The 11,672-nt window shown below is 38.9% G+C and overlaps 1 protein-coding gene across 1 annotated transcript; it reads left to right on the top strand.

The window, feature by feature from the left end:
- The first annotated feature begins 6,023 nt into the window (after positions 1-6,023).
- Positions 6,024-11,396, top strand: LOC118806894 (X-linked inhibitor of apoptosis). The gene is made up of 7 exons (XM_036568566.1): positions 6,024-6,139; positions 8,139-8,949; positions 9,149-9,248; positions 9,416-9,494; positions 9,633-9,672; positions 9,782-9,955; positions 10,225-11,396. The coding sequence occupies exons 2-7, from the start codon at positions 8,160-8,162 to the stop codon at positions 10,416-10,418; spliced, it is 1,377 nt and encodes a 458-aa protein (XP_036424459.1). The 5' UTR covers positions 6,024-6,139; positions 8,139-8,159; the 3' UTR covers positions 10,419-11,396.
- Positions 11,397-11,672: the final 276 nt, after the last annotated feature.

Here is an 11,672-nt window from a genome sequence, read left to right on the forward strand (position 1 = left end):
AATTATGGCTGTTTTTGTTACATAATGCAAAATGCAATGTCTTAAGCAGACTAAAAAATCTAAGAAAAAATTATATATATTATAGATATGGTATCTTTAAATTCAGCACAGTAAATGGCCATTTTGGTTTGGTTTGATTATCTCAGGTTATTTGACATCATTTCAACCATTGTGCGCATGACAGTATCGTGCATGTATAGTTCAGGTCGTATGGCCCTGTAATATTCAGAAGTTTGTTACATCTTAAATTTAATTAATAAGTTACCCATTTGGTCATTCTGGTTGTGTCTGGAATCTTTTATTCCACTTTTGTAGTTTCAAACAAACCACATATCAGTTCGGTCATGAATATTTACGTCACCACAAAAGTCCAACCATTAAAATATAGCCTGAAGAGGATGTGGAAGTTTCCCTCATGCAGCACACTGGTGCTAAATGGGACATGGATGCCTTTTTTCCACTTACTTCTGGTGTGTATGTCTATACACGGTGCTGTGAAAAAGTATTTGCCCCCTTCCCAATTTCTTCTGTTGTTGCATTTTTGTCACATTTGAATGTTTCAGATCATCAAACTACATTTAGTATTAGACAAAGTTAGCCCAAGTAAACATAAAATGCTGTTTTTAAATGATAATTTCATTTATAGAAGAAAAATTCTGTTCAGCCCTACCTGCCCCTATGTGAAAAACGAATTGCCCTTTAGCTACTAAATCAAAACTGCCACCATCAGATAAACAGTACATAAAGCTGTCATCTTTGAGAGAGAGGAGAAAATCAAGCTCCTCTCCTGCTTCAGATCTGAAAAATCCACAGGTGTTTCTTTCCATCCTTCCGCTGTGAGAAGACGTCATTTCTATGGATCTGAAAGGATGTGAAGCTATCAAGAAGAAAAGAAAATAGATAAAAAGGAAGAACATTTGCAAATCAAACTAAGAAGCTCAACACCCTCGATCGTGAGAAGCAGAAAATGCAGCCAAGACTGAAATTTGGAGCAGTGATGGGGAGTCGATTGCAAAAGAATCTACACTTTGTCCTACAAGTCTAGGAGCCAATGACTCTAAGAGTTGTAGTTTGAATAAGCATTCGTTTGTTTAATTGCCAGGCTTTAAACAACGTCAGAGCTGCACACCAGCTGCTCTGCATCCCACTCTACATTTTCTTCATTCTTAGAGTCACAATGATGATTAGAAACAGTACAAAGAACAGAAACCTAAACCAAAAACAAACAATATTTTTCACAGAAAAGAGGATGAAGCTGAGATTTGCTCCTTATTTGCCGGCTTCTTATTCAAATTTCCGTTCCACCTTAAATGGCACTGCCGTTACATTCTGGCACCTGTGCACTATTAAGGGAACTGCTGCAGACTGAATAAGAAGCTGGCGAATATAACCCAACTTCAGCTTTGACAGTAGAGGAAAAAAACTGCATTCAACTGCTTCCGACCGGTTCCTTTTCAAAGATTTGAAAAATCATTTGAAAATGGTTCTTTTTTGAAGAATTACAGCATATGACTCTTTCTTAGTTAAAATGAAGTGGAGTTGAGGAGTCGACTCCATCATTTCCAACGGCAGGAGTCGAGAGGCTGAGTTGACTCTAGGAAACAGCGAGTCATGCACCATTACTTTGGAGGTGTGGAAAAATATCTCTGCATATTTGTTTAAAAAATTGAAAGCAAGTCTCCTGAAAAGAATGGAAGCTGTAAAAAAAGTGAAAGGGTGGACAAACTAAATACTGAAAAACTGAAATGATATTTAGTTGTTGAGGCTTCTGTGTAACTTTCTGTTAAATATATATGTTCTGCATTTTTTTTTCCTGACTCTGAAAAAAAAGAACTTGTGCTTAATAGCTGTTTTGACTGGAAGTGAAGTAAATGAAGGGTGTTGTCTGAGTTCTCCTCAGTACTTTATATGTAAACTATTCTTCTTGAAACAACTTTTAACCTGATTAGAGGTCTTGTTTCTCCCACACTATGAATATAAGAGCAAGATAGATAAGAGTAAGACTAAGTAATTGATTTTTTAGTAATCTTTTAATAGGTGCCTGTACTTTCAGACAGAAGAATGTATGCAGTTCAGTCTCACAAGAAGAGGCATGGTTTCAAAAGGGTAATGATTATCAAATAACTACTCAGTTAGAAAACTGGAGTCTACGTTGCTGTGAATTGGGTGGTTGAAGTGAAATGAATACTGAAATTTCTTACCACACTCCACAGTGAAACTGCAATAGAAACCAAACATATGTGGGACTCACAATGGGTAAAATCAAGACTTCAGGTAGCACATTGAAGGATATCGCTGTTGTCAGAAGAAAACCTTGTATCTCCATTTTTCAGTTTTTGACATAATTTGAAAATGCCTGTTACTCTTTACATTGTGTGAAAATTACATGATGAATGGGCCAAAAGAAATGACCCAGAATTACTTGGAAAGACGTGTGGTTCCACTGACTTACATTAAAAGTAAAGTAAGTTTTTTCCTTCTCCTGTGAAGTTACCATTTCAGAGGTACAAGGTTTTCTTCCGACAACAGCAATATGTTTTATAAAATCATTAAACAATCACCAGTTTTCATTCCTCCACACTCTTGTCGCTGCATATGCCCATTTGCATCTGGTCATCTTTTTCATTGCGCCATCTATTAACTCTGGACAGAAGATTTAATTATGCTTGATATCTCTGTCATAGACTGCCTTTAAGTTTTTCGTCTCTGTGATCGGTTATAAACCACATGGGTGTCAGCTGGGCAGTGCTGAGAGGGCTCATATGTGCCCATTTGTGTGAAAGTAGCTCATGGACTTTTGCAGAACAAAAGGTAGAAGCTCGACAGAAGTTGTAGGGAAGTGGTGAACAAACTTTCCACAGTTCAGGTTCTTCCTTTTTCCCAGGTCCGTGGGTTGATGATCATGGCACATTTCCCATAGTGAGCACTCAGCACAGTTCTTGAAATATGTCCTTGTATGGCTTCGGAAACATGTCACATAAATGAAAGAGCAGCTTGTAGTTTCGGTAAACCCAACCTCTTGCTCCAGGTATGTCAGTTTCTCAGCCTCCCCCATGGAGAAGAGGTTTCTCTCTGATGTTTCTCTTTTGCCTAGGTTTGTAATTTTTGGAGGTCCTTAATGTATGCGGTACACTAGTCACTATTGTTTTTTTCTTTTTTCCTCCACATTTGCCGCAATATGTGCTGTAGTTTCAAATGCATGACTAAACACTGACTGGAATTTCTGACACTTGCTGAATGTCATAGATTCTTTATGTTTGGAATCTTAAAAATCTTAAAGAGATTAAAGAAAGAATCTCACTTCACAGTGCGTTTGTGTCACACATCGCATTTCTACCTGTTAGACCTCAATGAACTTTATGTACTGAATGTGCTTGAGCTCGTTGTTCTTGTGTCACGTATCACTTACTTCATCCCAATGACTCTCCATGGGAACATGCCAAATACAATTACTTTCACAACAGTATATGCAGTATATTCTAAGAGGGCGTAAAGAATCAGAACTATGTAACCTAAAATAAAAGGTTTAGATGTATGGATGTGTTTATCTTTAATTTATCTACAGGAATGCAGCCCAAAAATTGCTAGGAAACATATCTGAATTCTTATTTCTTTTTATATAAAAGTACAAAAGGCCACATATCATGGAAAACTGAATTTTCCGACCTGTTCATGCCGAAATTATAAGGAGTGTTTCCAGACTGCTTTTTGAATGAGGCACAGAACAAAACATCTAATCAGAACAGAGCTCATTTACATGTATCAGTCCTACAGGCACAGTACCAACAACAGCCTGTTTAAAAGATAAAAAGAGGTTGAAAAATGGTCATGTAAAAATGAATTATGGCTGTTTTTGTTACATAATGCAAAATGCAATGTCTTAAGCAGACTAAAAAATCTAAGAAAAAATTATATATATTATAGATATGGTATCTTTAAATTCAGCACAGTAAATGGCCATTTTGGTTTGGTTTGATTATCTCAGGTTATTTGACATCATTTCAACCATTGTGCGCATGACAGTATCGTGCATGTATAGTTCAGGTCGTATGGCCCTGTAATATTCAGAAGTTTGTTACATCTTAAATTTAATTAATAAGTTACCCATTTGGTCATTCTGGTTGTGTCTGGAATCTTTTATTCCACTTTTGTAGTTTCAAACAAACCACATATCAGTTCGGTCATTAATATTTACGTCACCACAAAGTCCAACCATTAAAATATAGCCTGAAGAGGATGTGGAAGTTTCCCTCATGCAGCACACTGGTGCTAAATGGGACATGGATGCCTTTTTTCCACTTACTTCTGGTGTGTATGTCTATACACGGTGCTGTGAAAAAGTATTTGCCCCCTTCCCAATTTCTTCTGTTTTTGCATATTTGTCACATTTGAATGTTTCAGATCATCAAACTACATTTAGTATTAGACAAAGTTAGCCCAAGTAAACATAAAATGCTGTTTTTAAATGATAATTTCATTTATAGAAGAAAAATTCTGTTCAGCCCTACCTGCCCCTATGTGAAAAACGAATTGCCCTTTAGCTACTAAATCAACTGGTTAACCCAAGGGTTACATATGGCTCTTTTACTGCACTGTTGCAGATCCACAGCAGAATTAGATTTAGACAAAAATAAAATATTCCTCTTTTGCAATAAAAAAACCTGCTGATTGTTCCAACACAGTTTTAACAAGAAATGGTTTAACTGAATTAACTGAAACGCTGGAGTTAATGTATAACAGCTAATTCACCAACCGTTAACCCTGAAGGGTTGGCACGCAGACTCCTGGTCACCATAGCAACGCATACAGGATTCTCACCTAGCTAGTAGCTAACGAAATGGCAAAGAGAAAGATTTAAGATGAACATCGGTCATTTGGAGAGGAATGGACTTATTTGTGTTTATAATCACTACAGCTGGTTTCCTGATACATTAATCTGCAACAAGAAACTGTCAAACACTAAAAAGTAACGAAGCTGAGCATCTTCTCATTTACCAGCTTCTTGTTCGAATTTTCCCGTTCCACCTTAAATTCCCACAGATATGTTCCAAAATCTTGTGGAAAGCCTTCCAAGAGTAGTGGAGGCTGTTATAGCCACAAAGGGGCCGACTCCATATTTCCATATTAGTGCTCTTGGTTTTGGAATGGGATGGTCAGATGTCCACATACTTTGGCCATACAGTGTATGTGCTGAAAAACCATGAGAAGCAAAGAAAGCTAATTTATTAACAACCTTTTTTTTTGAATAACTTAGGCAGAGTAGACTATTGTACTGAAATTGGTCTTCTGTGGTATCATTCAAACTGCTCTGTGGTATCATTCATTTATTCTAATCACAGGAATCACTTCAGTAAGGCAGTAAAAATATAGTAGCAACAGAAAGGAAGAGGCAGGACCAGGAAACATCTTAAACCAGTGGGAATGCTCTTTATTAGGTTGCTCACACTTACAGAGGCTGAAACGTACTTGGTGGCTAGCATAAGGACTACTACTCTAGGGGACAAAGACTGCCTGTCTCCTGCTCGCGGTAACAATAAACAAATAAGCATAATGTGCCAGTATGACATTTACTGACAGTCAAACTTGACACTCTTCACTTATCGACATTAACTCTAGAAAACACAGCTGAAAGGTTACAGGTGGCCGCTAGGCCTACAAGAGAATGCAAATAACCTGTTGACCACACACAATGTAGATTAGCAGCAGAATGTGTAGTTTACATGAAAACAGTAAAAAGAAATAAGTAAACAAATAAAAAATACAACGGGAAAAAAAGTTATTTTTGCGAGTTTGAAATCTTCAGTAATATGTAAAAATGATTTTTATTTCTTTTCATACATTTAAGAAAGGTAAAAAAGAGTTTTTTTCTGAAAACAATTGAAGCATAGATGTCATTATTTTTATTAACAAACCTCTTTGTTTCAGACAAAAGACAAAGGCGTTTTATACAGAGAACTTCGTGATGTCAATCAAAAAACGTAAGGCATTTCGTCATGCTGTGCGTCACTTCCGCGTTACAGACGTCCTTTTAATGGTCCCTCGGTGCTGTAGCAGCGCAGTCCTCCGAACAGGGCAAGGGTGTCTGAAAGTTATAGTTTCTCAACGGGAACATCATACAGACGACTGATATCACCAGAAGGTAAGTTAATAGTCACGTCGGTGGTTTTTTAAACTGCAGTTGCTTCGCTAACGTCAGTTAGCTTAAGCTGCTTCCGAACCGTCTACGCTCCAACTGCAGCGCGACCAGAGATCAGAGCGAAACTGTTTACTGGATATTGATCACATCTAGGCTCTTTTATCCATTTAACTCAGCCGTATCGGTATTGGAGAAACTGATCTTGCTGATAAGATACAGAAGAGCTGGTTTTGTCAGCAGTGAGTGAGCTTTAGGGGCCGGTTTGTGCGGTTAGGTTTGGGGAGTCCAGGGTTCAGTCCAGCAGTGACGCCTGTGATTAGCTGTTAGAGTAATGTAGCTGAGATGAGATCAGATCAATAAAAGGACTGGAGGATTTATTGCCACACAGGACAAGAGCTGATAAAACAGAACACGTTTTCAGGTGAGGAAAATTCCAGAAAATTCCGCGTGTTCATCTGTAGACTGCAAACTACTAAACTGTGTACTAGGTGATTCCCCAATTACATTTGCTTTGCACAAAAATTTGCATTAGAGTGCGTTTACCATCCTGTAACAGTCATCTGCAAAATTTTGGGCGTCCCCGATCAAATTACGTGTTCTGTTGATTTTTTTTAAGTGAAACTAAGTACCGTACACACCCTCAGAATAATTTCATGCATAATTACTGTGTATTTTCTGAATTTAACATATTAGGAAAAAACTAAAATGTGACAGGTAACCTACAAATGTTATTACACATTTAATGTTTTCACCCAATATACCAATATGTTAAATTTAGGAAATAAATGAGCAGGAAAGCGACATATTTAAGTTCGTTTAATGTAGAGGATTCACTTTACTTGTTCACTTATCTAACCTAGCTGATTTGGCCTGGGATACAAACCTTTGCGTTCGGCTGTATGAATGCAAGTTATACGCTTGCAGAAGACAGAGCTGGACCTTTTTGAAGCAGATGTTTATGTACACACTTCGTCTCTAGTCAGGTAGCAAATGGTGAGGGCCGTCCTGTATGTCATCACACCTTTGTAGGGAGTCAGTTCCCGTACGGTATGTACGCCTGTCACACCCTTGTTTGCCTGTGCTTGACAACGACCACAAGCTAGTTACTCAACAGTTCCCTGCTAAGTGTGCTAAAAGGCGCGTGTGTTTGACTAATTTGGAGGCAGTGGTTTCATAAGCGCTCTATGCGGGTAGCGATCCTTGTTCAGAAATGTACGGTATTTAGTTTTCCTCTAATGCCACACAAAAAACAGGAGAGTGGGCGAAGCGAATTGAAGTGTTTGGGTGTAAACCTCTAACGAGCTGCGTCGGACCACCCGTCACATGTTGGAGGCGCGGTGTGCATGTGACTCAACGCTGCTCCCGTGCTTAAAGGCGCAATGTCCCAAAATATAACCGTTTAAAGGAGAGTTATACTGTTTTATCAATTTCAGAATAAACAAATCGTTGTTGTGTAAAAAAGCTGTTCGAAGTATTGTGATGTGAAATTGAATGGTGTTTCATAGAAACGCATCGACTTTTTTCACAGTGGTGTTGAAGGGATCCAGGGGTCATGATGTTTACAACGCAAAAACAGGCATTTTATCTGCTATCCAAAATGACCCATGAACCTACATGTGTCTTCTGAGTTTTTATGTATGGTTGATAAAGGTTTAAAGTGTTAAATCTTAATTTGCCTTGCCTTAAGGCTACTCTTGTGACAGTTACTGTAAATTAGAAACTTTCCCTGCTAAAAGTGAAAGCTGAATTGCGGTGTAAAATGTGACCAATTTCTTGTGGGTGCAAATCACTCTAATTTGTGACATTAACCAGGGAATATCCCGCTTACGGAACCTTTCATTCTCTGTTTCTGTTCTTAGTCAATGTTTTTTAGTCCTAAAAAGTACCTGTTTTATCAAATACATATAAACTACTTCACCAAGCAAAGAAAACAAGGTTAACCAAGGTTTGCTTGTTTTCACAACCTACTTAGGTACTCTACTTTTTTCCCCTCTCTTTTTAGGCAGTCGCACTCACTGTGACAATGGCTGATTCTAGTGTTGGCACAATTGAAACTGATGATGGTCTGCAGGACTGGTCAGCAATGAGTACGAGGCTGAACTCTTTCCAGGCCTTTCCCCTAGTTCAAAAGGTTTCTGCAGAGAGACTGGCCCGGGCAGGTTTCTACTTCACAGGAGAGTCTGACCGGGTACGCTGCTTCAGCTGCCAGAAAATAGTGGAGAACTGGCACCAAGGGGACACCCCAGTAGAAAGACACCGCGAGGTCTCGCCTGCCTGCAAGTTCCTCATCTGTGCTCACAGGAGGAACCCCTTAGATGGTCACTCTTCTCAGACCACTGACTATAACGAAGAGGAGGAAGCCATGGAGTTCAGTCTCCGCACAGGAGAGATTGTGGATGAGACTGTATACCCCATGGTTCCGCATATGAAGAGCGAAGAAGCTCGGCTGAGGACATTTGACAACTGGCCCTCGTGGGCCCCGGCCCGGCCCACTGACCTTGTGCAGGCTGGGCTGTTTTATGTGCCAGAGACTGACGGGGAAACAGACCGGGTGCAGTGCTTTTGCTGTGGTGGCATGCTGACAGGCTGGGAAGAAGGTGATGTTCCCTGGGCTGAGCATGCTAAATACTACCAAAACTGCTTCTTCATCCTGGGCCATGATGTTGGGAACATACCCTCGGAGCTGGTCAGGCAGAGGAGCTTTGGCAACAGACGTTCCATGGAAGTCTTTGAGGAACGCCTTGACAGCTTTAGAGACAGACAGCATCCCATCAGTCATGAAAGGCTGGCCAGAGCTGGCTTTTATAGTACAGGTGAGGCTGTCTTCTGCTTTTAGCATTGCATAATCATTTCTGTTTCTTTTCATTTTTGAATAAAACTAGGTGCTGGTTACATGTTACTTCTTCTGTAGTAATGGAAGACCATGTCCTATGGTGTTGCTGTATCAGATGTAGAGCAGTGTTTGAGAATTGCATTGTGGTGATCTGACTTTTGTCTCTGTTGTCTATGCAGGTGAGCAAGATCGTGTGATTTGTTTTAAATGCGGAGGAGGTCTGAAGGACTGGCAGCCAAATGAGGATCCTTGGGAGGAGCATGCCAAGCACTATCCTGGGTAACTGGCTAATTCAGATCAATATTTGCAGGAACATACAGAGTAATTCAGTGCTGACGCATTAAATGGTTAGTTTGTGACACAAGCACAGTGTATTACATAGTGGAGTTCAGTAAGGTTATTTATGTTGTTTCACAACTAAGCAAATGTCAATTTTCCACATGCAGATGCAGTTTCCTGCTTGAAGAGAAAGGGCAAGAATTTGTCAACAGTGTGCAGCTGGGAAGTCCTAGAAGCCGCTATCCAGTGAGTAAAGTGAATCACTCCACACAATATTACTGTAATGTGGAATGTATATTTGACTTCCTGTCTAAAGAACTTCATTCCATCATCAAGGTGAATGCTAATTCTGATTATTCATATTTTTTTAATCTTATCTTCTAGAATTCAAGTAGTGAGAATGGATTTTCAAGTCATGAGAAAGGTAAGTACATCTGATATACAACAATTGAAAGTCAGCATGTGTTTTCAAACTTGATATCTGGCATGGAACCTTTGTCACATTATTTTTATTTTTTTCTTTTCTATGACAGCATCAAACGTAATGCAGTCGGAGATTGCGCAGAAAGCAGTTGCAATGGGTTTCGACCCAGTTAAGGTGGAACGGATAATTTTAGAAAAGATACGTCTGAGCAGTGAGGGCTATTCCAAAGTGGAAGATCTCATTCAAGATATCAACAACAGTGTGTTTGATAGTGATTCCGATTGTAAGTGCATTGCTTCATTCTTTAATTTTTTCTTCAAACTTCATTATTCAAATTTCTGTTTCGGACATTGTTGCTGTGCACAAAATCAGACTCTAATCTAGTTAAACACAAGGTGTTTTATATATATATTTTTAAACTCCGGTTTTTCCAAACACCAATGGTGTACTGTTTTTTAAATCCTTTCAAGCTTCCACTATTTCTCTTTGTAAGGCTCCTTATTAATGCAAGTACAATTGTGTAAATAGTATTTTTGTTCTTCTGGGTTTCAGCCGAGGACCCCTTGAAGAAACTGGAGAAGCTCCAACGTGAAAAGCTCTGCAAAGTGTGCATGGATGATGACATTTCTATCGTCTTCATCCCATGTGGGCATTTGGTCACCTGCAAGAAATGCTCTGATTCTGTTGACAAGTGCCCCATCTGCTGTGCTGTCATCACACAGAAAATCAAAACATATAGCTCTTAACTTCCAATGGACTCAAACTCTAATAGAAAAGCTGCTTTCACAATCAGTTTTCAGCATTCCTTAAAATTGCACATATGGATATATTTGTTTAATGACTTGTACATAAACAGGGATAGCATTGGATTTATACTTTCTACTATATCATGGTGAATAATTTTTGTACGTTTGCCATAGATCAGGGCAAAGATACACTACAGACAAACTGAACTATGCTAAAAGGGAACAGTGCGAATGCTTTTTACAATCGCTCTTACTTCTCCAGGGTAAATTCGCTTTGTGTTCAGCGCATATACATTTATGACTGTTTTCTGCAGTTCAGAGGATCCTGTATTATGCAGTCAGTGGGTACTTCACACTGTCTTTTCCAGTGTTCTAGGCAGTGGTTAGAGTCTGTCTGCCTGCATGACCAAGTGGCAGGCCTGCCAGTGAGAGAGGACCCCTGCCATACCCACACTGTGAGGACAAGGCGTACTGCTCTTAGTAATTCTCACAATCAAACTACAGCCCAACTCTTCCTCTGTAGGATCATGGAAATGGAATATAATCAGGCAATCATAGCTTGTTGAGCTATTCTGGAGCTGCCGTAAGGGGGATTTTTGTTAGAGAATCCTGGTTGTTGAAACATATTATCTGAAAACATAATCCTGAAAGTGCATTGTTAGGGCACAATGAAGTTTAATTTCAGATGGGTGAACTGCAGAAATTCAGAGTGCCTTTCTCTTGATGTAATGAATTATTGTTTTTCAATTTTGTCCTATTCAATTACTATTGATGTAGTTTGTTGTTTAATGTCCTGTACTTGTAATTCTTATTGCTTCGATATCACATTTAATAATGTGTGTAATGTTTGGAAAAAAATTTCATTTTTTTTAACCATAGTTTCTTAATTATGTTTGCTAATAGATTTTAGTGCAGTAGAGTGTTTTTACAACATGTATTTGTATAACACCGGACAATAAAATGAGAATTTATATTTCACAGTGGTATTTACGTCTGCACTAGGGGAACCACATAGGAAATGCAAAATCAACACACACTGTCACTGTACCAATATGTCAGGTTTTTAGAAACTGTTGGTGTTTACAAGGTTGTTTCAATGGGGTATAAACATGAGATGACAGAATGTGGCTAAATCAATTCAAAACCTTCATAAATACAATTTGGGCAAAAACAAAATGGCTGATGATGTTTAAAATATGTAATGAGACGAGTCTGGAAGAAGGACTGATGGACTATGTAGACGAATGTTTCTGG

The sequence above is a fragment of the Colossoma macropomum genome, unplaced genomic scaffold (genome assembly GCF_904425465.1).
Source record: "Colossoma macropomum unplaced genomic scaffold, Colossoma_macropomum, whole genome shotgun sequence".
NCBI classification, from domain to species: domain Eukaryota; kingdom Metazoa; phylum Chordata; class Actinopteri; order Characiformes; family Serrasalmidae; genus Colossoma; species Colossoma macropomum.